General features: G+C 44.5%; 1 protein-coding gene across 8 annotated transcripts in view; it reads left to right on the top strand.

Annotated features, from left to right (window-relative positions):
* Positions 1-25,602, top strand: part of PPP1R12B (protein phosphatase 1 regulatory subunit 12B) — a 182,552-nt gene that overhangs the window by 140,978 nt on the left and 15,972 nt on the right. For 7 of the 8 annotated variants that reach the window (XM_075121939.1, XM_048826704.2, XM_048826701.2 and 4 more), the window contains 5 exons: positions 16,021-16,037; positions 17,684-17,831; positions 20,408-20,512; positions 20,815-20,868; positions 22,337-22,387. In XM_075121939.1, coding sequence (XP_074978040.1) covers positions 16,021-16,037; positions 17,684-17,831; positions 20,408-20,512; positions 20,815-20,868; positions 22,337-22,387 — 375 coding nt within the window. Of the gene's footprint in view, positions 1-16,020; positions 16,038-17,683; positions 17,832-20,407; positions 20,513-20,814; positions 20,869-22,336; positions 22,388-25,012; positions 25,100-25,602 lie in introns of all 8 variants that reach the window. The other variant, XM_075121943.1, reaches the window with a different exon arrangement.

The following is a 25,602-nucleotide window of genomic DNA, read 5'->3' as shown; positions in this document are numbered from 1 at the left end:
GAGCCAGAGAGCTAGTTTGGGAGCCCAGGGAGTATCTGATCTTCCTCCAAAGCTGCATGAAACTGAACGGGTCTTTTTTCAAATGTTCAATTTCTGCAACTGCATCTGCACAATCAATTGACAAAGAGGGGAAATAGTGCGTGGAGAGCCTTTTAAATTTTCTTCTAAACTGGAGACTGAAATGAATGGTTAAATACTCCAGTCATCCACTTATTAGAGAAGGTCAATGTCCACATTGTTTCTCAGACCCAAGCTGACTCATTCTCTCCTCCTCAACCATTTGTGCTGGGAACCATATGACATGCACATCTGGCTGCAGCTGTCAGTGCTGTGGTCACAGACACTCGAGCTACCTCTGGCTACCTAACCCATAAGATTGATTAGGAACTCCTTGTTTTATATGGAGTAACCACGAAGAGGAGCACAGCCTCTTTGGGTGGCTCAGCTGCAGATCACAGAACCGAGTGGGAGCTGACAGGTGGCTCAGTCTCTGATCTAGAATCACCTGCCCCAGAAGAGTGCTCACTTGGGATTGTAACACTAATCAGAGGATTTGTATGAGGGGAGAAGTGCTCTCATAGCACTAGTGAGGCCACTGCTCCTGCTAGAGCACAGGGATACTTATCAGTGCAAAGATTTCTGACTGCAAGTACAACAGCATTATTACAGTTCAGCGTAGGACAGTCAGAAGTAACTTTGTCTCGTTACTGCAATGGATGTCAATGGTTAATTACTGAAGAGGTTTCCGATGAAGCATAACAGCCCCAAACAAGTTGGATTTAGCTAACTGACTTGGCCTACTTTGGGTATTTCTCACAGTACCACTCCCAGACTCGAAAAAAAAATTGACGACAATCTTAATACAGCAGGGAGCACTGCATGATCCTCTCGGTTTGTCTAATCTTAAGGCCTTATAGCTAATGACATTTGAAAAGTGAATTTATCAACACCAATACATAGTTGGCTTTATGTTCATCTGAGATTCTGTGGTCTCTCCTTTTGTATTATGATACCGTGTCACCCAAGTTGTCTTTTCACCCTTAATTTGGAAGACCTCTTGTAATCACAAAACAGAGACATGGGATCACATCACTTCATTATAAACTCTTACAAACAATAAGAAGCGGAACATACTGCAAAACACGGAGCATCACTGCAGTTACGAAAAGACTGTAGAGGTAATTCCGGATGAATTCCAACACTTAGTTCTCAGCTAACCTCCTATGTCAGCACACTTTGTTATGGTATGCAAGATCATCCATCGTCCTTGTTCCCTAGGCACATCAGTGTCGTTCAAGGACAAGTAATCCTGAAATGTTTTATTTTTTGTTTCATATACTAAGACGGTTCACAACAGTGTTGGTGTGGGAGTAGCCAAACAAATCCTATCGAGCCTTCCAGAGTAACCACAGCTAACCTCAGTGTCCCAGCTTGCCAAAAGAAAATTAAGTAGTTAGTTTTACTTTAATTCAGATTTTGGTGATCTAAATTAATATCCCGTTGGCATAACAGTCCAAAGCTTCAAATTAAATAATAGTGGGAATTGTATGGCAGCTTCTTCATGGGGAAACTTTGTACCAAATTCCTTCTCCCCCAGCAGAACCTTTTTCATATAAAGTATTTGTACCATCAGTGACAAGAGTTTGTTCTAGGAGAGATCTAGTAGGTTACTTCAGTGTTAGGTAACTCCACAATATCAAGGGGCTGAATATTACACGTGTGGAAAACCTGCGCAGAGCAAGACAGGCAAGGTTGGAAATATTGGGGCTTACGATGTCAGCAGTCTAATTTAAAGTCTTTTAAAAGTCCCTGGTATGCTGTTTGAAGGCCAAAATGGCCCACCTCTTTTTGTCCTAGAGTTAAACATGTCTTCCAGCTCCCTGGTACCTGCTTCTCTATGATTTTCTTTTTCCAGAAATAATTACCAGTTAGTCAAGTCTTTCAATGCCCAGGGATGCATATCCTCCCAAACTGCTGACTTAGGTATATTCAGCTTTTTCAGGTATTTCCTTACCTGTATTAGCTATATCAATAGCTATTTTCATTTATAAGGTCCTCAATACTTTCTAATGATCCACACATCTTGTTCAAGACTCGCTGCAAAAAAGCATGTCAGTAGCTCAGTGACTTTAAATCCATCAGTTATGTTTGTACCCCTCATTTAGTCATGTGGTACTTTCCCTGACTAGCATTAATCTATGCTGTCTTTTTGCTACACATTGTCCATAAGATACTACATATTGGTTACTTCCCAGATTGCCAGTCGCAGTACAGGTTCCTTTTTCCTGTCAGATCTTGGAATAGTCCTCCATATTGGCCACTTAGTCCTTGAACTGTCCAGCAGAATTCTCATCTTCTTTGCCTTAATTATGACATTTCAAGATGCTCCAACTTTATTCCATGCTCACTGATTTCAATGCACCTCTCTGAAGTGGTGACCATCTAAAGTGCTATGTGCATGCTAAGTATTATCACGGTGGGGCGTGCGCTAGTAACTCGGTTAGAATCAGTCTCCTCCGTGAGTGGACCATATGCTTGATCTCAGACTCTTGATCTGGTGGCATCTGGTTGGGAGGAGAATGGCAAAGGCTCTCAACTTGCTCCCACTCGTATCTCTAGAATTCTCCCAGTTCAGCCCTGCAGTTCTCTTGAGCAGAGGCTTCTGGGTGTACTGAAGTACACCAAGCTACATGGTGGTTTAGTGATGTGAACAAGTGATTCTAAACTCTAACCCAGGTCTTAAAAGGAGAAAGGCTAGTTCATGGACTTAATAACGACTCAGTGTGCAAACGTGTTGCACAGAGACAAGAGCAGCATATTTTAGATATTAAAACATGAGTAACAGCATAAAATCTTATTTGTACGAATATACAATCAAAACCAGAGTTCAGTCGCTTCCAATCCAGGATCTCTGTCCTTGTGCACTCAGACATCGGTAGAAATGTTTGATTGGATTACAGCCTTGGAATAGCTTTGAGTACAAACAGATCTGATGGTCCCTTTGCACTGTTCGATTTGTGAGGGCTTTTATTCATGTGACAGTTTTTTTAATCCTGTTTCAGATATGAATGGTTACAGGTTTATTCTTAGGTAAAACTACTTAAGTGTCACTTGACTTATGTCTTAACTGCAAATGAATTATAGAAAAGGCTACTTTGCGTAAATATTCCTAGAGAAAAAAATCTCTGGGTTCTCTGCTAAATGATTTGGTGGATTATTCTAATTGCGATAAATTGGAACTAGATAAAAAATAAATGATCTCCTGACATTTTACCCCAGGAGTGCTGACTGGTTAGAGGGCAGTAGCTTATATGCTATCTGCAGTTATGCTGTTAAGCATCAAATACAGTAACCTGTAGCCTTTCTAAAGAGCTAACTTGGTCAGTGTTACTTTTCTGCATCCTCGTTGTCTTATCTCTGGTCTAGGAGGCGAGTTTACGGATATCCTTTCTCAGGGACGTTGAGCCAGTCAGAACACGGTCTCCTAATTAGAGAGTGCATCGCCCAGAAGATGTACAAATGATATAGAGATGTTCCTGTGTTCAGGGCGGGCTCCAGGCACCAGCGTTCCCAGCAGGTGCTTGGGGCGGCCGTCAGAAAGGGGCGGCAGTCTGTGTCCTTTGGCGGCAGTTCGGCAGCAGCTCCTCGGTTCTGCCGGCTGCAGCAGCAAATCGGCGGCAGCTTCTCCCTTTTGCCGCCCGTGGCGGCAGTTTTTTTCACCGCTTGGGGCGGCAAAAACTGTAGAGCCGGCCCTGGCTGTGTTGCACTAAGAACCTGCAGCCTGAACTGTTCCAAGATACTCTAAAGACCAAATCTAAGATACAGCATGATGTGGTGGGCACAATTAAAGAATCCAGCACTGCATCTGAGAGCAACAGTTGATTCGGAGAGACTCGTCTTATCTGGATGTGTGTCGCAAAATGAATCCCTTTTGTCGGCCTGTATGGAGACTGATGATAGAGGTAGATTTGCAGGGCTCCTCTGAGTCACCAGTACTGGGTTTTAATGTGAATACTGTCAAGTCGTGCTGATGGATCCAGTTAGCTCCATCAGGGTATAAAGGGGGATGAGTGCTTTTTTGGAACCAGAGGTCCTGGAGTGAAAGTCTAGAAACAGACTAGTCATAGATTGAAGCTATTCACTTATTTTAACATAAAACAAAACTCTTCTTCCTTGGTGTATGTATCTTTGCTCCTGTACACCAGTGAACATTGCTCAATTCCAATTCTGCTGCTCCCCAACAAAGCCGGTGCTTAGATGTCTGAGTAAGGAATTGCTTCACACTTAGTCACTTTTCCGATTCCTGAGCATTGCACTAGCTTTTCCATGTGACTTTCCATGTATAACTTGGCTGTATCTGGAAATGTATTGGCCTTCTAGCTACCTATAATCCATCTATCACTTGAATTGCCTCTATGATGTTCCCTTACCCCTTATTAGTGAGAGCAAGGGAGGAATAATGGGAGACTTTCTGATGAAGTGTGTGAGTCTCTTGTACAAATGAGCAAAATCTAACAGGCAGAATTCTAGTCTGGTGTAAAAGTTTGTTTTGCTACCGTAGTCAGTGATTGGTCACAGAGTAGAACCCAGCATCCTATCTCTGATTTTTAAAATTCTCCATTTGACCTGCTGCCATTTTTACCTTGGCTATTTGCTGCTGAAGAGCCTGGTGGTTCAGTTTTAGCTGTAAAGCAGCTTGCCTATAAACTGGCCATTTAGCTTTCATGCTCACCACCTAGAGAGAAGCAAAAGAGTTTGTTTCAGTTCCTGTTACCCCAATCAGGAGACCCCTCCAACCTCCGTATTGTACTGTAGTCCCTAACCAAAGTAACATGATGAAACGTGCATCAGTTGCATCTTCATTGCATGTCTGCACATTTCAGTGATAAGTGTATGTATTTTATCAATTTTTCAGTCGTAAAACAGATGGTAAAAGTAAGATTGCTTTTGAATGCCACAAAATGCATAAGTTGCTATTGCATTTTGTTTTGCCCGATTTTTAACTCCAATTCCAGAAATAAATACTGTCCTTAATTCGCTTAGCTGCCAGCTAAAACTACCGATGCTAATCTCGTGATCTTTAGAGCAGTGGTTCACAGACCTGTTTAGGAACCTCTTGTGATCCAGAGCACTTGTTGATGGTCTGAACATAGCTATATGATAACACTGTGCTCTCAGCGGAGAGAAATAAAATGAACGAAAGGGGACAGTGTGACCAACTTATTTCTAAAAGGGAAAGATATTTAGTGCATTGAAGGCAGCTAAACGTACCCAGTATTCTCCGAATTACTTTTCTGTGTAATTATTTCATGTGATCGTTGCAGTTGCCACAGTTACACCTTTGCAAAAGGTAGGGGAGGTGTTCATAGGGCAACATCATGGAGCGTGTGCCACCCTCTGAGAAAGCTGGAGTAGCTCTGCTTTAGGCAACTTGAATTCTGGCCAGTTTCCGGGTGCCATAAATGCATGTTTAACTAATCCCCCATATTAAAACTTGGAAAAGCCCAGACGTGGTGTTTGAAGGGGAGGGGAGCAGAGAAGAAGCAACAGCCTTACAAACCTATGACCTTGTGAAATTTAGAAGCAAAAAGCCTTCCCTCTCCTGTGTCAGCTGGGTGCCTGCTTTTTATTTCCTCTTGAAGCTGCATGTCTGGAGAGTTGTGGCTAAGATTGTATCGCTTCTCTGCAAAATTAAATTTTTCACCAATAAAATCTGATCTGCTTTAAAAAAAAGGGGGGGGGGGGATGTGGGGGAGAAAAATTAACAGCCACAAAACCAGGTTTCTGAATTGTGGCCTTTACTAAATTAAAATACAATCCAGCTTGACATTTTACATGCAGACTTTTATCCCTGTGGGTTTGTGATAATGAAGTTCAGCTGTTGTAAAGCCAAAGGGCCATGCAAGAGAAGAGACTGGGAACTGAGGGTAGGGGCTGGAAGTCATGCAAACTGTAGTATTACTGTTGAATTTTAGGCCCAGTTTGGGGTTGGAGCAGTGCACTAATCACACACAGTTGCCACTCAGAATTATAGTAGTATGTATTCGTTTCTGATTTACAATGAGGATAGCACATGTTCAATTATCTAAGGTGTTCAGCTAGTCTCTGAAGCCGCTGTTCATTCTTGGATGATCATCTGATGTGCTCCTATAAGAGCAGCTTTTATTAAGCTAAGCCTGCTGATTTATAGTTTGGGAAAACATACTTTGCATCAGGTTTACTGGGGGTTGGGGGTTATTTGGGGGTGGTTTGGTTTTACCTAAAATTGGAAGGCAAGCTGTTCTTTTTCCTCCCTAGCTAACAGGAAGCTCCAGAAGTATGCAGCTGTCACGTCAGTAGGCTTGTTTTTCCAGAGATACCATAATGTCAAGAAGCATTATTAAGTACTCTTCGCCAGTAGGGAATTCCTTTAAGAATGGATGTCCTTGTTATATTGCTCCCATTCTAAGACTGCACTCTTCAGTTCTTGAGTAACGTATGTAATTCCAAATAAATCCGTGGGGTAAGAGGCATTAAACTGAATCATATACTTGTCTGATCTGTATATGCATGAATAGGGGTGTGAGAACCTACAGTACGGTAATGTCTTGGGTCTTTTCCTCAAAGCTACTACTAGTGCAGCTCCTCTTTTGGTAGTAATGGTGAGAGAGAGCTCTAGTATGAACAAGGCATCCTTGGTAGCTGTCATTTTTTACCACCGTCATACCAGAGGATCTGCACCAGTGGTAGCAACTGGATAAAATCTTGGGAGTGGGAAGCGGGCACAGGCAAGGTGAAAGGAGGGGGTGTGTTGTTCTCTTGACAAACAGTGCCTCCTAACTCTTTGCGTGTTATGTGTATGCGGGGAAGAGGGAAATGCCCCTAAAAGCAGGTGACTTCTGTTTTTTGTTAATGTGAGTGGTAGATTCTCTGTAACGTGAAGTCTTTAAACCATGATTTGAGTAACTCAGCCAGAGGTGAGACGGGTCTGTTACAGGAGTGGGTGGGTGTGGCTTTGTGGCCTGCAGTCTGTGGGACCAGATGATCATGATGGTCCCTTGTGACCTTAAAGTCTATGAGTCTGTGAGCTCCAAGTTGTTTTAAAACCCTAACTCATGAGGCTCACTGGGCGCATACTTGGCAACAGAAGATTAAACTACAGGCGGTGCATAAAACGTGGCCTTTTCGTTGGGAAAGGTGATGAAGGGGGTATGGCTTGAGCTATGCTCCAGGATCTCGTTAGTGGATAGTCATTTTATCATGGATATTCACTGGACACTATGAAAAATACAGCAAAACAAATCCTGTGCAAAACATCCCAGAATAGCCCAGTTTTTCCCAAGCTTGACGAGTTGGAGATGATACAGCATAAAATGTTCCTGGCCCATGTATTTTCTTTGGAAGAAATGTAAATATTAGATGTTTTCCCGCATCCTTGCAGGGTCAGGGCCACAGAAGAATGCAATTGAAGGCAGTTAGGCCAATTTCTGCTTTGGCAAGAGAAAAGGTTGATCCCCTTCTGGCACTGCCTTTTAGGGCTGCATTTTATCTTAAGCCTTCTATAAGGAGGTTGGTTTTAATTATACTTTACTAAACTTCTAATATCTGTAAAAGCTTTTGAGTTTTTTAAAGGAAGTCTCCAGTGTTCCATAATCTGAACACATTTCTAAAATCGAAACCATATGGCGTTCCGGGCTCTTCTCAGTCTCGTTGCCATCCAAGCTAATAAACTGCTGATACCTAGCTCTGCTTTTTAATTAGAAATGGGAACAGAGTAAGAGCCCAATGAAATATCCTGGGGCAAGGAGGGTTGGAGAGAAATAGCTTCATGTGGGAAAGTTCAGAGCTATATTAGGATAACTAATACTGCTCTGTTTGCCTCCTTGGTTCCTTAGCACTAGCCCACCTCAGAGGCCCTCCTTTCTGCCAACCAGTCAATCTCCGCTGGATGAAATTCCCTCTGGGCCTCATTAGTACCCTTTCTGGATTGGCTAGACAGGTTGCTGAAGGACAGTATAATACATCCTCTGCACTGTGCCCGAACATGGTGCTGCTGCTGCTACCTGACCCCAGGATACGATGCTTTGAGTAGTTCCTTTGTACGTGACCATAAAGCGATTCACATCTTAACTCTACAGGGGAAGAGGGCAAGCAATAGGGCTTACCAGAAACTTGAGTGTGTGTGAATATGCTCTCCTTTTCACCATGCTCTGGTTTCACATTTTTAAAAGATTGCACCTTCTAGGGCTCAGTGCTTTCTGAAGAAATGCTGGCATATTGGTTTAATACCGACTCGGGAGCATATCACCATCCGTATCACTGACACAGCTCCTTGGTTTTCATTGTTCTCCTATCTGAATACTGCCCCAACCGGACCTTGTTTGGCTTGTGAGATGTATGATCTCACAGTTTGAAGTTGTAAGGCTGCAATTGTTTCTAGTTAAACTTCAGCAAGGCCTGAGGAAAATGGAACGAAGCGGACAAAACGGACAAAATAGTATCTGAAAATGCAGTGTTAATGGCCAAGAAAAAGGACAGTTAAGGTTCTGATAGTTATGGCTGCATTGTACTCCTGGGCATACTTTTAACATAGCATAATGTAAGGTATCTATTTAACAAAAAACAGGAATGGGAAATACCAGACTTGCATGTACACGTCTTACCGAGTAACTCGCGTTGTACAGTGGTAGCCTTTTTGTCCTTCTACTCTCCTCCTCCTCTTCTCTTCCCGCCTCCCACCTCTTTCCTCCTTAGGAGGTTAAAGTTTTCAGCCCGCCCTTGTCATGTGTGAATTTAGATTTTCAACTCTTTGGGGCAGGAACTAGGTCTCTGAAGCATGTACCATGCTCCACTGCTCACGTATCATGTGCGCAGTGAGGCTGAGTTAATGCCCCAGGACCCGTAACGCTTGCTTTAAAAATAATGTTTAACTCTGCAACTTCATTGTTGCAGTAAAAACTTTTTGCATTTTTCCTACAGCTTTTTCAAAGGGAAAACTGGTGGAGGGAGAAGCGTTGATCAGTAAGACACTTGTCCCAGTTCAGTTTTGGGAAGCATATGGCCAGAATTTCAGACGAGCTCACTGCCCGCAATTGGGCCAGATTTTCAAAAAAACTGGGCGTGTTGGGAACTGAGCTCTTTTAAGAAGCTGCCTCCGTTTTGGGGTGCTGACTAGTACATCTGGATGTCTGTCTTTGAACAAGTGACACTGGCCCAGTTTTTGCCTCTTAATTTGCCCTGAGGTTTACTCTTCCCAAGTCATCCCTGGTGTGTGTCTCCTGAAATGTGCAACTGAAAACTTAAAGGTTCCACTGTACGTTCTCAATCAGCAGTTTTAAAATACTCATCCATTTGTTAGTGTTAAAGCTGCCTCCGTGAGGATTATGTTCAGACAGATTTTCACAGTTCAGACAGATTTTCACAGTTCAGCTCCTTTGGCTGCAGCCCATTCCAAAATTTATGCTTGACCTTTTCTTCCACTATCTTAAAATTATGTGAACCTTTTCCTCTGAAACTTTCACGCACACAAGATTGGCCTTTGGACAAAGACCAACCATTGAAAATGTCAGTCCCAAAAGTGATTCCTTCCCTCCCATACACACCCGAAAGCCTGTGGTCAATTGCAAGCATGGTTTTAGGAGGGAAAATGTTTTGCAGCTTTTAATTACAGTAGGGTTATAGTACCGGTTCCTCCAGGTTTGGACAAACCTGGAACTTAATGATCTTTCTGTCAAAATAGGACTTGAACTGGATCACTCTGAGGGAAAGCGCCCAAGGCTTTCAGACCTTGGGAATGGCATACTTGCAAATTCAAAAAGGGGAGCCAACCCAGCAACGTTAAGAGCCACCATACTTGCACTTCGCTATTCAACCGCCAAATACGCTCGTCCCATGTGGGAAAGACAGGCTCATGCGAAGAAGCTGGGCCCTGTTCTGAATGACAGCTGTTGTTACATCACAGGACGTCTAAAGCCACCAGATGCGAACAGCCTCTGTGCACTTGCCAGAATTGTTCCCCCGGATATCAGCAGATCAGTCACAAGCAAAATAGAATGACTGCATCAAATCGAAGGGAACAGACATCTGCTACACGTCAGTTAGCTGCCTGAAATAACCCACTTTTTCTCGCGCCAATGGAATCGCTTAGAAAATCATCGATGGCCACGTGACTGGAAATGGGGCACACATCGCTGGAAATACTCGCTGAGGATGTCAAAAGGCACACCAGTGTTGCTGAATGCCTTCCAACAGGTACAAGGAAGGACTGGTTGACTTGGAGATGTTGTTTAAAGCACCTCCAAATAAGAGATGGCCATTCAAAAGTCACTGTGCAGAAATGGGGCTACCAATGACCCAGACATGGGACTGTGGTGAAACACAGGCCATGGAACATCTGCTGATCTGCCAGCTCCTGGAGGAACTGTGTGAGACGAAGTGGGACTGTTCTTAATGTTTCCTCTGAATACTGTAGGGGTGCCTCAGTTTCCCCTATACATTTCTTAAGTCTCTAGGTGGTGGGATAAGGGGGTGTAATTGTTGCAGAGCAAAGGGCCACTGTACATAAATGACCAATGCTCTGTCTCCTGGCAACTGATGGCCTGGGCCTTTCCTCCCTGCAAGGTGATAGCTAAAGGTGAGAAGAGAACAAAGGAATCAAGTGACCTCCTGGCCTGGGAAAGGGACAAAGCCCAGAGGAGGAGGGGGTGGAGAGAGTGTCAGTTTGGGCTGGCTGGGGACATGGAGTGAAGTGCAGACATGGTTGTCTGGCTCACTGCCCCCCAAAATGGACCCAGCTGAGGGGTCCTGTTCTCTGTACCTACAAGCTCTGTTTTAGACCGTGTTCCTGTCATCTAATAAACCTCTGTTTTACTGGCTGGCTAAGAGTCATGTCTGACTGCGAAGTTTGGGGTCAGGACCCTCTGGCTTCCCCAGGACCCCGCCTGGGCAGCGCACGGAGGGGCAGAGGATGCTGAATGCTCCAAGGTCAGACCCAGGAAGGTGGAAGCCATGTGTGCTTCTTGCCCTGCAGACAGTCTGCTCCCAGAGAGGAGACTTCCCCAGAGTCCTGACTGGCTTCATAAGGAGCAGTTCCAGAGTATCCCCCGAGGACACGGAAGACCTCTCCAGGGCCACAGATCGGGCCATATCATGCCCGATACAGGGGAAAAAACCTATGATTGTGAGTGGAAGGACACAAGAAGATGACCTTGGAAAAGATTCTAAGCTTTCTGCAGAGCTGCAGTCTGGGGTACAAATGTGAAATCCAATGATTTCCTGCAAATTATGAACTTCTCATAATAAATAGGATTAATTTAACAACACATAGCCATACAGATTAAGTGTGTACCCGGACCCACCCATCAAGAAAAGAACTTGGCTTTGTAAGTTGTGGTATAAAGATGTTTTTAAAATAACCTCTGAGGGGGCTGTTTGGCTGTTCCTTTCTCCTCAGTTCCTAAATGTCTGTTAGGCTGGTGGGATGCCCTGCAGTGTCCTTCCTAGCAGTAATTTTGGCCATACTGAAGTAAGAAGAGCCCTGCCTGAAAGGATGCGACCTGATGCTCTCGTGGAAGGGAGTAGAGCTGGAAGATGACACAATACTCTTGTCTCTTTTCTGCCCCTTTCTGTCAGTAGCTTTAACTCTTTTTTCCCCCCAGTCTCATTCAGTCTCTCTCCCCTCTGCCTAAGAGAGACTTCCCTGGTTTGTGAACAAAGTGACCACATTTTGCTTTTCATAAGGTGACCATGTGATTTCCCCCTCTCTCCTCCATTTAAAATGGTTTCCCCCTCTCCCCCCACGCTGCCCTCCAGGAAAGGAGACCTGTTTGAGGATTTTCTCAGTGCTGTTAAAGAACATAAACAAGCCTGATGTAATAGCTGCAGAGCTTCAAATTCAGTGGATTATTTCCATGACCGATTGCCACTGTAAGAAAAGCTGTCACTGAAAGGGATTAGCATATTGATCTGTAAAACAGTTGGATAATTTTCAACAAGAGTGTTATTAATCACCCCCTATTTCCTCTACCCTGCTGAATGGAGAAGATGAGGCCGGAAGACATTGGGTAGCTGTCTGACTTTTGTGCTGAAATGAAATACTTTGTTTTAAGAAGCAAGTTTTACTAGAACCTCTTACAAAAGAACAAGGAGGCTCTGTTGTGTCAGGCAGTAAGGACAGAAGTGGGAAAGCTACTCAAAGTAAACATCACAGTTTGAGATGCCAGTAAAATGTGGAAGTTTTCCTCCTTAACTTACTGAAACTCCCTGCAAGGCCTCTTAATTACAGCTGCCCGAACCGAAGGCTCTTAGAAAAATAAGGCACATGCGAAAGCGTAGCCTTGTGGTTAAGGCAGTGAACAGAAGGTCAGAGCTGGGTTCAATTCCCAGCTTTGCCAAAGACAGCTCAAGCAGTTTAGGAGCCAAAGTTTCTCGGAAGGTCAGTGGAATTTGGGCCCCCAAGTGCTCCAACACCTTGAAAATGGGATAGTCTCCTGAATCACTGAGGTGTGTTTGAAAATGTCCTCTTATCCCTCTGTGCCTCAGTTCTCCACCTGTATAATGGGACAGAACAAACTTTCCTTATCTTGCTGGCCATCAGAACAAAGTAACGGTGAGGTAACCAAATGCTATGGTTAGGGGCCCTATCAAATTAATGGTCCATTATGGTCAATTTCATGGCCATAGGAGTTGAAAATTGGTAAATTTCACGTTTTCAGATGTTTAAATCTGAAATTTCACGGTGTTGTAACTATCGGGGTCCCGACCCAAGAGGGGATTGGGGGGGTCACAGATCTGTGTAGGGGGGTCATGGGATTGTCTTGGGATTGTCTGTGCTGCCTTCAGAGCTGGACAGAGTGGGGAGGAGGGGGTGCGGAGCTATCTGCAGACAGAGAGATACCCAAGAGCAGCCTTGCAGGGAAAGAACAAGTCCTGTCCTGTCCTGCCCCAGCCCTGCCCGGATTAGCAGCTAGGAGCCCCCTTTGCTGGAGCGCTCCCAGCAGCACAGGGAAGATCAGATCCAACTCCACAAGCCTCTTCTAGCTGCAGGAACCTCTGGGGCTGCTGTCCAGCCCCAGAGCGCCCTAAAGCAGGGGGAGGTACCCAAAGGTGGGTCTGGTCCCCCTGTCCCCCTCACCGAGCAGTTGTGCAGGAGATGGACAAGTCCTGTCTGTCCCCAGCCCAGGCAGAGCTAGGAGCCCCCTTTGCAGGGGTGCTCCTAGGAACAAGGGGACATCGGATTTCATGGGGAAGGGCTTATTTCATGGCCCGTGTCACGTTTTTCACAGCCATGAAATTGGTAGGGCCCTAGCTATGATGATGGGCCACACAACTGCCTACATGGAAATAGTGGTTAGCTTTTCTGCTCATTTCCCTAACAGCAGCCACACTAAGGGGAAGACTTTCAAAAGTATAAATAGCAGTTAGGTGCCCAATTGTAATTTGTCTCTTGAAAATCTTCCCCTCAAACTTTTATGGCAGAGCTACTTCAGGAGTTAGCAGCTGGCCCTAAACAAGGGTGCCCAAAGTATGGTCTGAGTGTAACACAAGAGATCCGGCAGCTATAACTACAGAAAGAAGACAGAGCTAATTGATGCCGGCTTTTTTCCATTGCTGGTGAACTCAACCAACAAAGCAATTTCTGTTCACTTATCAAATGCGGTTTCACTGTTCACTCCCCCAGCCTTGAACTGTTATATAGAGTTGCTTTGTACAGCTAAACACTTGCCAGGTTTCACTCCAGAGGTGCCTGTGTAATGAAGTGGTCCCCGTGTACTGTTTGCACAGCGTTTTTGTTTGCAAAGCACTTCGGAATCCTTCTCTGTTGCTATAGAAATGTGAGATTAAATTATGAAGCATATTTAAGTACAAGCAAATGTGGCAGTGTACACAAGCTTCTGATACACCTTAAGGCTGTACTTGAGTTAAACTGGACGCAGGCCTCATGCTGCTGGAAAGTTGACAGAATGATGTGGTGCTTTTCCCAGTTGCTCTGTTCTTGCTCAGTTTCTGATTTTTAGGTTTTTTTCGCCCTGCCTGCTCATAAGAATAGTATAGCCAAGGAAAGTATATAGAACCCTTTGCTGTGTATTTCTCCATGAACATGGAGAAGCCCCCTGGACTTCAGACATTGCTAGAAATGCTGAACAGTCTAACAAGACTGCAAGCCTAATTTTGAAGCCTAGGTGGACTTTTCACTATCAAGCAGTTTGAGATAGGTTGCCAATTTTGATTTGGACGTATTCCTGGAGATTTAATCTCGTGACATAGTTTTTAATTAAAAATTCATCTTTAATTGGAGACTCCAGGACAATCCTGAAGGGTTGGCGACCCTAGTTTGAGAGACAATTTCAAGCTAAATCCTGGGTCTTAGCCCATGACACCCTGAAAGGCTTCAGATCTCACCTCTTGAAAATGGGCAAGTTATCCACCCAAGTGAGGCTTTTAGCATTACATTTTACAGCATATTCGATTAGCTCAAGTCCAACAAAGGAGAATTACCTGGGGGGGCATGGGATTAAAACAGGGCCCACTTCTCTCCTGCTTTGTGCTGTCACTTGCACTAGTGCAATGGGTGTAAAGCATTAATACTGTGATATAGTAGCATTTTACACCCATTTTAGAGGTGGCAAAACTAACACAAGGTTCAAAACAGGGAAAATTGTGGTCCAGTTGGCATTGGATTATATAAGTTAAAACTTCGATAAATGTCTATAAAATACACACAAGGGTTACAGAGATGATGGAAGGACGTGTTGGGACCATACTTGTGATGGAGTATGCTGTGTCATCTATGCCACTACTGTTTGACTTCTGCACTTGTATGTAGTGGAGAACATTCTAACCCAGAAGACTCTCTTTAGCAAGCGTGGCTTACCGCAGCTAACCTCTAGCAGACTGTTGTGCCAAGCCAAACTATACTCTGATTTATTTTATGTATAGGTTGGCTCAGATTGTCTTCGGTTTAAGAGCACAAGTGGGCTGCAGCAGATGCAGTGCTAAGAATAGAACTGCAGGGGTGGTTTGGAGGTTAGTTGAACTCGCAGGGAAATGCACTCTGCACCGAAAATTCCAAACCATCTCGCCCAGTGCTCTGCAGCCAGGGTCCCCCAAAGTTTCACTGTGCTCAGGTACTGCTGTGTCCCCTCAGCACTCTTGAGTAACTTCTGAAAAGAGCATTCCTTCTGCTGGAAATTTGCTTTACGTGTGAGATGTTCAGCCATGAAAACAATGCCGATTTGCAGATTTTCAGAGTCTAACACAAATACGCAGGGGGAAGGAGAGAGGGTTGTCTTTGTGTCATACTTTCCCATGCTGTTCTCATCTATCTCACTCAATGGACGCTTCTTCCATCAAGGTTAGAAGGCATGCATTCATACCTTTGGTGTGAATCTAAGGGAGATCTGACAACCAATGAATTATTCGTTTCATGACGAATGTCCCTTCCATGAATGAGATTTTGAGTGCAGTGCACACACAGTCACAGTCTTCACTAATGGATATTTTAGGCTTGCATTTAAGGATATGTAAAACGTAAGCCATCATTGGTCTTGATAGGGTCAGAATTAAAGTCAGCCTAATGCGAACTAGATGGAGGAAGTTTAACATACAGCCAATGGATTTAGAACTGCCTCCATGTAAAGGAATCTCATTGCAGTCTTTATTACAGACAGACAGACGCACACACTCGTATCCGACTCCACTTTCCTCCCTGACAGTCATCCCCACAATGTTATGATTTTGGAAACTTGGATTTTGCCCAGTGTCTTCAGTACTTGTCATTCCTTTTCAGTAGGTTGAAACCTGAAATGCTGCAGTGAAGTCATAGCAATTGAGAGGTTATGGGAAAAGATCAGAGATTTGTGGTTTGGATACGTGAGATAATACAGTTTGGATAAATGGGATAAAGCTTGTAGCAGTGTTCTTGGGGCTTGCTTTCAGAGTTGGAAAGTAGCTCCTAAGTGCTGTGGCTGCAATTCTTGAGTTGACGTGTTAATGTTGTCTCACTTGCTAATCCTGTTTTCTTTTGTCTCCCTCTTCCTTTAGCATGAAAGACTTTCCAGGTAAGAGCTTTACCATACACATTTTCTAATTAATAAGTATAAATGGTATATTTGTCTTGCCTCCTACATTCACAGCACTCTAAATGAGTAGCATTTCCTGCTTATTGGAGATGAAACAGGGATCAGGGTCCAGGACTAGGTCAATTCCAAAAAGCGTTCCCTTGATATAAGTACTTGCCTCTTGCAAGTTTTGGAACCATTCTTCACCCAGAAAGAAATCACATAAGCAGTGACTCAGCAAGGGGAAAGAAATTATCCTTTTCACTGCCGTTTGAATGAGTGGGGAACCTCTCCACCAGCGAGGCAGAACCATACCTTGGGGGAAAGGTTGGCAGAAACCGCTGACTCGTATATCCTTGTTTGGCAGGGATGGGGCCAATACCCCATTTTCTGAGTTTCCAAGCTGTAGGTGACCACATTGTCCAGGAGTTCCTCATGTGAACTTCATTTAAGCTTTGCACTGAGCTCCATAGCTAGTTGGCAGCCGGTGTCAAGTGGAGTGCCCCAGGGGTCGGTCCTGGGGCCGGTTTTGTTCAATATCTTCATAAATGATCTGGAGGATGGTGTGGATTGCACCCTCCACAAGTTTGCAGATGACACTAAACTGGGAGGAGAGGTAGATACGCTGGAGGGTAGGGATAGGATACAGAGGGCCCTAGACGAATTAGAGAATTGGGCCAAAAGAAATCTGATGAGGTTTAACAAGGACAAGTGCAGAGTCCTGCACTTAGGATGGAAGAACCTACAGACTAGGGACCGAATGGCTAGGCAGCGGTTCTGCGGAAAAGGACCTACGGGTGACAGTGGACGAGAAGCTGGATATGAGCAACAGTGTGCCCTTGTTGCCAAGAAGGCCAATGGCATTTTGGGATGTATAAGTAGGGGCATAGCGAGCAGATCGAGGGATGTGATCGTCCCCCTCTATTCGACATTGGTGAGGCCTCATCTGGAGTACTGTGTCCAGTTTTGGGCCCCACACTACAAGAAGGATGTGGATAAATTGGAGAGAGTCCAGCGAAGGGCAACAAAAATGATTAGGGGTCTGGAACACATGACTTATGAGGAGAGGCTGAGGGAACTGGGATTGTTTAGTCTGCGGAAGAGAAGAATGAGGGGGGATTTGATAGCTGCTTTCAACTACCTGAGAGGTAGTTCCAGAGAGGATGGTTCTAGACTATTCTCAGTGGTGGAAGAGGACAGGACAAGGAGTAATGGTCTCAAGTTGCAGTGGGGGAGGTTTAGGTTGGATATTAGGAAAAACTTTTTCACTAGGAGGGTGGTGAAACACTGGAATGCGTTGCCTAGGGAGGTGGTGGAATCTCCTTCCTTAGAAGTTTTTAAGGTCAGGCTTGACAAAGCCCTGGCTGGGATGATTTAATTGGGGATGGGTCCTGCTTTTGAGCAGGGGGTTGGACTAGATGACCTCCTGAGGTCCCTTCCAACCCTGATATTCTATGATTCTATGATTCCAGAATGATAGCAGTGACGTTATATCAGTGAATGTTCTGAGCTGCTTCTGGTAGGTGTTGAGATGTTTCTTGGAAGGCTTGAGTCCTGACCAGTCATGGTCACACTGACCGCATCTCAGCTGTTCCCAGGCTGATCGCTACTCTTCTCTACTAGAGTTGGATCTTGTTTGTTTGTAGGTTGGAATCAGCAGGTACAAGCCCTACCACCAGTGACTCGTACAGCGATCGTGCCACCAGCCGCTCCAGCGCTTACACCAGAAGAGAGAACCGCCTGGCTTCCCTCAGCAGTAGAACAGAGGAGGACACTAACAGGGACTATAAAAAAGTAGGGCTCTTTTATATGTAATATTTCTACCCCATATACCCTAAGCGCTGCCTATTTGAGCTGTAGCCTTCTTGCAGAAACCTGAGGTCTGCTGGGAGGAGCTGTGAAAGATTAAAAAGGGAGAGTTTTCAGGAATCACTAAGTTACCTTGCAAGCAAAGGGTTATTTTGTCAGCCCAGCCATCTCAGGGTTTGTTTCTCCTGACTTCACTGTCTGCTGGAATCACGCTCCTTCGAAGATATAAAAGAACCATGGACTCAGGGAACGAGAGAAGACTGAATACACAGGAAAGAGGCAAACAGGCTGAAGAAGTGCTCCAGCTCAGAGTGGTTTGCTTTGTTAACATGCAGCTAGTTTACAAAGTTCCTTTTCAGGGGAATTTCTCAAATGACAAAGATGAAAGCATCTGAAAAGTAGCTACACAGTCTGAGTGGCATTTCGGAAAGCCTTATCTTGCATTATTGCTGGGTAATGTTTGCTCGGTGTTTATAACCACTGGTTTTCATTACAGTCTTCATCTGCTTTGAATCAGCACCAGGATGAAACCTGGAATGCTAGTCAGCAGGGAAAACCAAAATACGTTGTTTGGTATTATGAGCTAAGGGGAGCGTACTATACGTCCATGGGCTTTAAGCTACCACCTTATATAGCTATTTTGGAAGAACCTAATTTAACTCTTGCCTTAATCCTTCAATAACTAAAGCTAAGGGGTGAAATCATTCTTTAACCTGATCTTAGAGCAGAGAGGAACGTGTGTGTGTGTGTAAAATAAATGAAATAAAATATGGTAATAGCAAGTCACAACTGTTGAAAGGTGAACAGATTAAGGTGATCTTAATTCCCAGGGATGTGAAACCCTAGAAGGTACTTCAGTTTAGTTTTTTAAACTAAAAACTAGTATGGTGAGAGAAGACTCCATCTGAATTAGAAACCAGTGTCTCCTTAACAACCAGTCAGCGTGCAGGACTATAACGTTCCAGCACAGTTTGCCTAAAGGCGTTTGTCTTGCCTCTCTGAGAGGTGGGAAGTACTGATGGACTCAGGAATTGGTGAGGCTGGTAATCTTTCTCCCTGGTAAAATTTCTTGACTGTTATTTCTCTTCCTTAAAGTGAAACCATATAAGAGCAGGTTTCAGAGTAACAGCCGTGTTAGTCTGTATTCGCAAAAAGAAAAGGAGTACTTGTGGCACCTTAGAGATTAACCAATTTATTTGAGCATGAGCTTTCGTGAGCTACAGCTCACTTCATCGGATGCATACCGTGGAAACTCCAGCAGACTTTATATACACACAGAGAATATGAAACAATACCTCCTCCCACCCCACTGTCCTGCTGGTAATAGCTTATCTAAAGTGATCATCAGGTTGGGCCATTTCCAGCACAAATCCAGGTTTTCTCACCCTCCACCCCCCCACACACAAATTCACTCTCCTGCTGGTGATAGCCCATCCAAAGTGACAACTCTCTACACAATGTGCATGATAATCAAGCTGGGCCATTTCCTGCACAAATCCAGGTTCTCTCACCCCCCTCCCAAAAACACACACACAAACTCACTGTCCTGCTGGTAATAGCTCATCCAAAGTGACCACTCTCCCTACAATGTGCATGATAATCAAGGTGGGCCATTTCCAGCACAAATCCAGGTTTTCTCACCCCCCCACCCCCATACACACAGAAACTCACTCTCCTGCTGGTAATAGCTCATCCAAACTGACCACTCTCCAAGTTTAAATCCAAGTTAAACCAGAACATCGGGGGGAGGGGGTAGGAAAAAACAAGGGGAAATAGGCTACCTTGCATAATGACTTAGCCACTCCCAGTCTCTATTTAAGCCTAAATTAATAGTATCCAATTTGCAAATGAATTCCAATTCAGCAGTTTCTCGCTGGAGTCTGGATTTGAAGTTTTTTTGTTTTAAGATAGCGACCTTCATGTCTGTGATTGCGTGACCAGAGAGATTGAAGTGTTCTCCGACTGGTTTATGAATGTTATAATTCTTGACATCTGATTTGTGTCCATTTATTCTTTTACGTAGAGACTGTCCAGTTTGACCAATGTAAATGGCAGAGGGGCATTGCTGGCACATGATGGCATATATCACATTGGTGGATGTGCAGGTGAACGAGCCTCTGATAGTGTGGCTGATGTTATTAGGCCCTGTGATGGTGTCCCCTGACACTCTCAGCTGAATTATAGGTTTAGGTCTGGTCAGCCAACTCAGTGATGTTGATTGAACATCTGAGTTCTTTATTATATTAAATTATTAAGACAGGCAAGCCATTCTTAAAAATGCCACAGGCAGTAGACAAAGAAAAGGGACTTAAAGAAACTACAAAAGCCACAACGGACCTTCTTAATTTCTTTTATGGGATCAGTTTATTAGGACTGTGGGGGGAAAATCAGCGCAGAAGAGTTGAGCCATTCTTAGAAAGTGGTGGCAATGCAGAAATGGCTCTAAAACCTGCTACTGGTGTTCAGAGCTGTGGAGCAACACGTCTCCATGCAGTTGTGACTGTTAGGCAGGCTCATACGATAGGCACAGAGCAATTCAAATACCTGGCTCCCTGTTTCAGCTCTACGAGGGCGCGCTGTCTGAAAACCAAAAGCTGAAATCCAAACTGCAGGAAGCCCAGCTGGAGCTGGCTGATATCAAATCAAAACTGGAAAAAGCAGCCCAGGTAAGGAGGAAAGGGGCTCCAGAACTGGGGAGATGAAGACAGGAGGAGGGGGTGTTGGCTGATGAACCTATGATTTGGAGGTGCTGGTATGGTTTCCATAAAAGAAAATTGTGTTTGCTTGTAAAGTGCTTTGGATTCTCTAAAAGGTGCTATTGAAGTAGAAAGTATGATTGTTCATGCTAACTACATTAGGCTCCTTGTAAAAACAGCTTTCTTACATATGGAGGTTCTGGCCATTCTCTTTGTGCTGTCCATGTGCATGCCACTCTGTTTTAATAACTTTCTATTTTTAATTGAAATAGCAGAAACAGGAAAAAACCTCTGACCGATCGAGTATGCTGGAAATGGAGAAAAGGGTATGTGTTTGTGTCCCATTCTTCGATTCTTATGGCTCTGATGTGCATGTTAGTTTCCGGAAGGAAAATGTTAATTAAAAACATGGGCACATTTTGTTTCTGCTCTATGGAATAGTGCTTGCGATAATACAGGAGTTCTGATCTTGGCTCCCCAAGCTTTTCTGCTACTGTAAAACAGTTAAACTTAACTGTCTACCTTATCACAAGATGCTACAGAACCACAATTGACCCTTCATGGCAATTCCTTGTGCAATTCCAGTGTGGCAATTCCTTCTACATCCTCCTAGTCTTCACTAACACAAAGGACCATCTCAACAAAAAACCCAATCCTTTCCAGTCAAGTGGGTAGTATCTTATACCTTGAAATATGAGCCTCTGAGCACTCCCTTCCCCGATCTGAGCAGTCAAATTCACAGCAGTAAATCAAAGATGTAAATTGCCATTCCTGGCTAAAGTGATATCTTTATCCCATTGTTTACACCGTGTTTGATTCATTAGATTTTGGAGCCTTCTGCTAGTTGTGAGGATGGGGTTTAAGTCCAATTCCTGGAGTGAAAGACCTGAGCTACTTGTGTGCAAACACATACCAGTGTTCAGAGATGGTCACATTCAAGCATCCTGAGTTTGGACAGTAGCAAAGATTCTTTCTCCTTGGCCTGCACATAAGCCTATACTGTCTTAGGGCATGGCTACACTGGACACTTCAAAGCGCTGTCTCGGCAGCACTCTGAAGTGCGAACGTGGTCGTACGCGAGTGCTGGGAGAGAGCTCTCCCCACGCGCCTGGTAATCCACCTCCACACCTTTAAAGCGCTCTGACTTGCTGTGCTCGGGGGGGGGTTGATTTTTCACACCCCTGAGACAGCAAATTAGAGCGCTCTAAAATGTAAGCGTAGCCAAGCCCCAGATCTCGTCAGATCTCTCCAGTTAAGCAGGGCTGAGCCTGGTCAGTACTTCGTTGAGGGCTCTTCAGCAGACCTGTAGGTGCTGCAAGCAGTGGTGGTAGTGTTTGAGTCAATGGCTTTCTTCCCCTCTTCTGAGAGGGCTCAAGCCAGTGCTGCAGCAGGAAGTCCTGAACAATTGTGGATACTAGAACCCATAATGCAGTTTCATAAAGGGGGCATAACTGGGTTCTAGTTCAATTCCAGTTCATTGGCGGGAGGGCGGGTAGTTCTGCCTCCTCAAACGCCCCCTGCCATTTCAATCACATACAGCTTTCTTACATCCTGTCTTTAAAACTGTCTAGTAACACTGCATGTGAGTTTAACAGCTGCCATGCTCCACCCCACTGATGGCTACACTTGACTGGTAGATGAAGTAATTCCTGCTTTTGTGAAGTGCTTTGGGATACTTTTCTATGAATGTCACTATAGAAATATAAGCTGCTATTTTTTGCTTTGAAGAAAAAGTATTGAGTTCTTCCCCAAATCTGCCGCATGATCATCAGTGTTTTGAATGTTTCTAAACAGGGGAAACGAGCCCTCGAGCGGAGACTTTCTGAAATGGAGGAGGAGATGAAGGTATGAAAGAATTTGCTCACCCCTTTTTCCCTTCTGTGTTTAGGATTAATGATTGAAGAGGTTATCCTGCAGGAGTGGAGTATGTTGTGGGGGGAGGTGCCCTATGTAACCCTCTGTGTGTGTCCCTTTATGCAATCTTGACTTGAGTTACTGACCATGTTCTCAGAGCATGGTCTGATGCTAGAATTGCTGTATATGATCACTCAGTCAGTTGCACCTCACGCTGGATCTGTGCCCGTGCTGTTTGATCCCACAACCGTGAAAGCTGTTTCTCCAAGAGTGCTTTCAGAAACTGACCCTCTGTGATCTCCTGGGTGAGCTTCGGTGTGCTGACCCTGCATGCCCTGGAGTAGTAGGCAAGCTAAAGTAAAGCCCTCAGTATTTCATTTCATGTGAACTGGAAAGGCAAAGGAGTTTGTCAGGGAGGTGATGCTGGCTTTGAGAAGTCTCACACAGCAGCCAGGGGAAAACTTAAAATGATTGTATTTCTGCCCTCCCTTCTGAGAGCACGTTGCTGGAAGGAAATCTCAGTGAGTCATCTTGGTACAGAAGATTGTTGTCAGACTTCCCTATATTTGTTCACTCTTACCCCCATTGAAATCCACAGGGATGCTCAGTAGCATGTGCCCTCTCAAAGCAGCGACTGCCCCACTCAAACAGCTCCTTTGCTTTGCCATTTCTCCTGCCAGTCAGCTGCATGGAAGGACTGCCATCCTCGCTTGAAAGCCCTGCAAGCACTGAGCTGGCTGGCACTGCTCTGGAGTCAGCTTATTCTGATGTGGGGGAGGCAGCATGTTGTGCTGTCCCAGTGAACTGAAGGCTTTAAGCTGGTTTTGCAACGTTACATCATCTTCTGTAATACGCTCATGCTGACATTGATAGAATGCACCTCTTTGTTCTCTCCCCCGGTTCGTTTCCCTTTGAACGCAATCCAAGTGGGATGTAGCTTCATCACTTTAAACAAAAAGGAGGATTCTCCTCGTGAGGGTTAAGAGCTAACCTATTGCAGTGATGAAAGCAATTTCCTGCCTTTCTGGAGATGGTTCCAATTTCACATTTGCTCAAAGGAGCTTCAGATTTTTACTGAGCACAATGAGTCTTTGAAGTAAAGCTCCAGTTGGCTATTCCTGTATCTTAAATTCAAATTACTAGAGGATCTCGACTTCCTGGTTGTAGACAAGGGCTCAGAGATAGTCCTACAAAGTGAGGTTCTGGGCACAGTCCGGAGATGTCAGTGTCCCAGAAAGGCCACATTACGACACTGTCACATATAATTGCATGCTCACATAGGGAGGCAGACATCCTGCTACCATGTAAGAACCTGAATAGAGCAGGGAGAATGAAGAACTTGGAATGTAATTGTTAATTGTGGGTAAACAGAGCTCAGCTGGAGTCTTTGTGGATGGACCTTCAAACAGCAGTTTGATTAGCAGAAAATAAGTTTGAAATCCACACGTACTAGCTGGTGGGAGAAGAGGGAGTGGAGGCTAGATGGTCACATGTATACATTTATTTTAAATATAAGCACCAGAATAGTGAGCATTTCATCACCACAGAGACATTGTTCTTGCTTGTAGCCATGAAAATGTGACTCTCAGGGTAACCATGTTCCCCTATTTTTACAGCAGTCACACTAACAGTGGGCTTGTCTGTATGAACACTTAGTTTTCAGCAATCTGAGGTGTAAATTTTCCTCGTGGTAAGTATGCATGTGGACCACAAAGCAGCTTAACCTGCAGAGTAAACAGGCCAATCGATGGCCTGTCAGTTCTGTGTGCTTCAGTGCATTTGATGCTGACAAACTACTGAGACTGGCCTACCAGAGCCCCTGGACTGACACTTATTCTTTTCATCAACTGCTTTTACCCATTCATAGCCTCACTTTACTGTGCTCCTCCTGAAGAAAGCAGCCAGAGTGACCTGGTGTTAATAGAACAAAGATAGATTCACCCTGACTGCAGCTCCTCTGTGCTGCCATTACGTTTTGACTTTGTTACTCTTGCAGAAAGTTCATAAGAACGCTGTCAGACCCTGCTGTGTTGTAGCATTTCTTGGCTGCCAGCCACTCATTAAGAGGGTATAAATTGCTGAGCTAGAAATGTTAAATGAGGCAATGCTTGTGCTGGACTGTTAGAAAAGCAGACTACTCACTGTTGTCTTACATCTTTCCTGAAAGTGAGAGAATCGACACTGTCTTATCAGCTGAACGAGAGGGTTAAGAGAATAAGCATTTTAATCTCTAATGTGTGAATGGCACTATGAAGACTAAAGCATTTCCCTGTGTGCTTGTGTGTCACTCCCAACACTGCCACCAGAGAGGAACCTGCTGACCCCCATCTTCCCCTTGCTTGCTAGTCTTGTATATTCTCTGCCTAGCGAACTGAAGTGGTGTCAGTTGAGCCAGTTCACTAGGTTTCCTTTACATGGAGGGCATAGAGGCGTGGGATGTGAAATGTTCCAATAATCCAGCATCTTGGGTCATTGGCACGAGAGTTAATCCTGTAATTTTCAGAAGGTTTCCTTCCATTAGTCATAACAAGTTTTGAGTTAATCTGGGTCTGACCGATTTCCAAGTTCCCTGTTCCTTTGGTATTTGTCTTGCTCTCCTCCTGCTCTGTGCATCAGGTGTCCTCCAATGGACTGATTCCAACCAGAGTGAATAGAGAGGACTTGAATCCCATTGTAGCAGACTCTCTAGGGCTAGAGAAGCAGGTGAGGATCACACACAGTGCTTGGGCATACCGGGTAGAAAGCTTTTCTGCCCCATCTTGTGCTTCAGAATACTAGTTACTTGACTCCCCCAATTCATGGACTTAGCCTGATGCTAAGGAAGCAACCAAAAAGCAGGGAATAGCATAAAGAAGAAAATAGCTGATCCTGAGAAATCTTCAGTGCGTGAAGAGAAATGTGCACACAGTCACGCTCTTGCTGAGGTGATAGAGCAGTGCAGAATGTTTCCCTGACTAAATCTAAGGTGTGCTGATCTGACTAAAGGTTCAGGAACCTGGTTAGTGAAGCAGAAAGAAAATTACCATTTATGATGCATTGAATTCAATGCCCAAGCTCCCAAGATTGCTCCATTCTCCTAAAACAGGATACAGGAAACTTCCATTGAAATCAACGGAAGCTGCCCATATTGGCAGCAGAAGAGGGATCCCAGCATTTGGTGAGATATGTTTGCACTGAGCCCTCTTGAAATAGCTGGATGCTCTAAT

Source organism: Caretta caretta, chromosome 21 (assembly GCF_965140235.1).
Source record: "Caretta caretta isolate rCarCar2 chromosome 21, rCarCar1.hap1, whole genome shotgun sequence".
NCBI lineage: Eukaryota > Metazoa > Chordata > Testudines > Cheloniidae > Caretta > Caretta caretta.
Note: the sequence above shows the minus strand (reverse complement) of the source record. Positions and strands in the feature narration are given on the sequence as shown.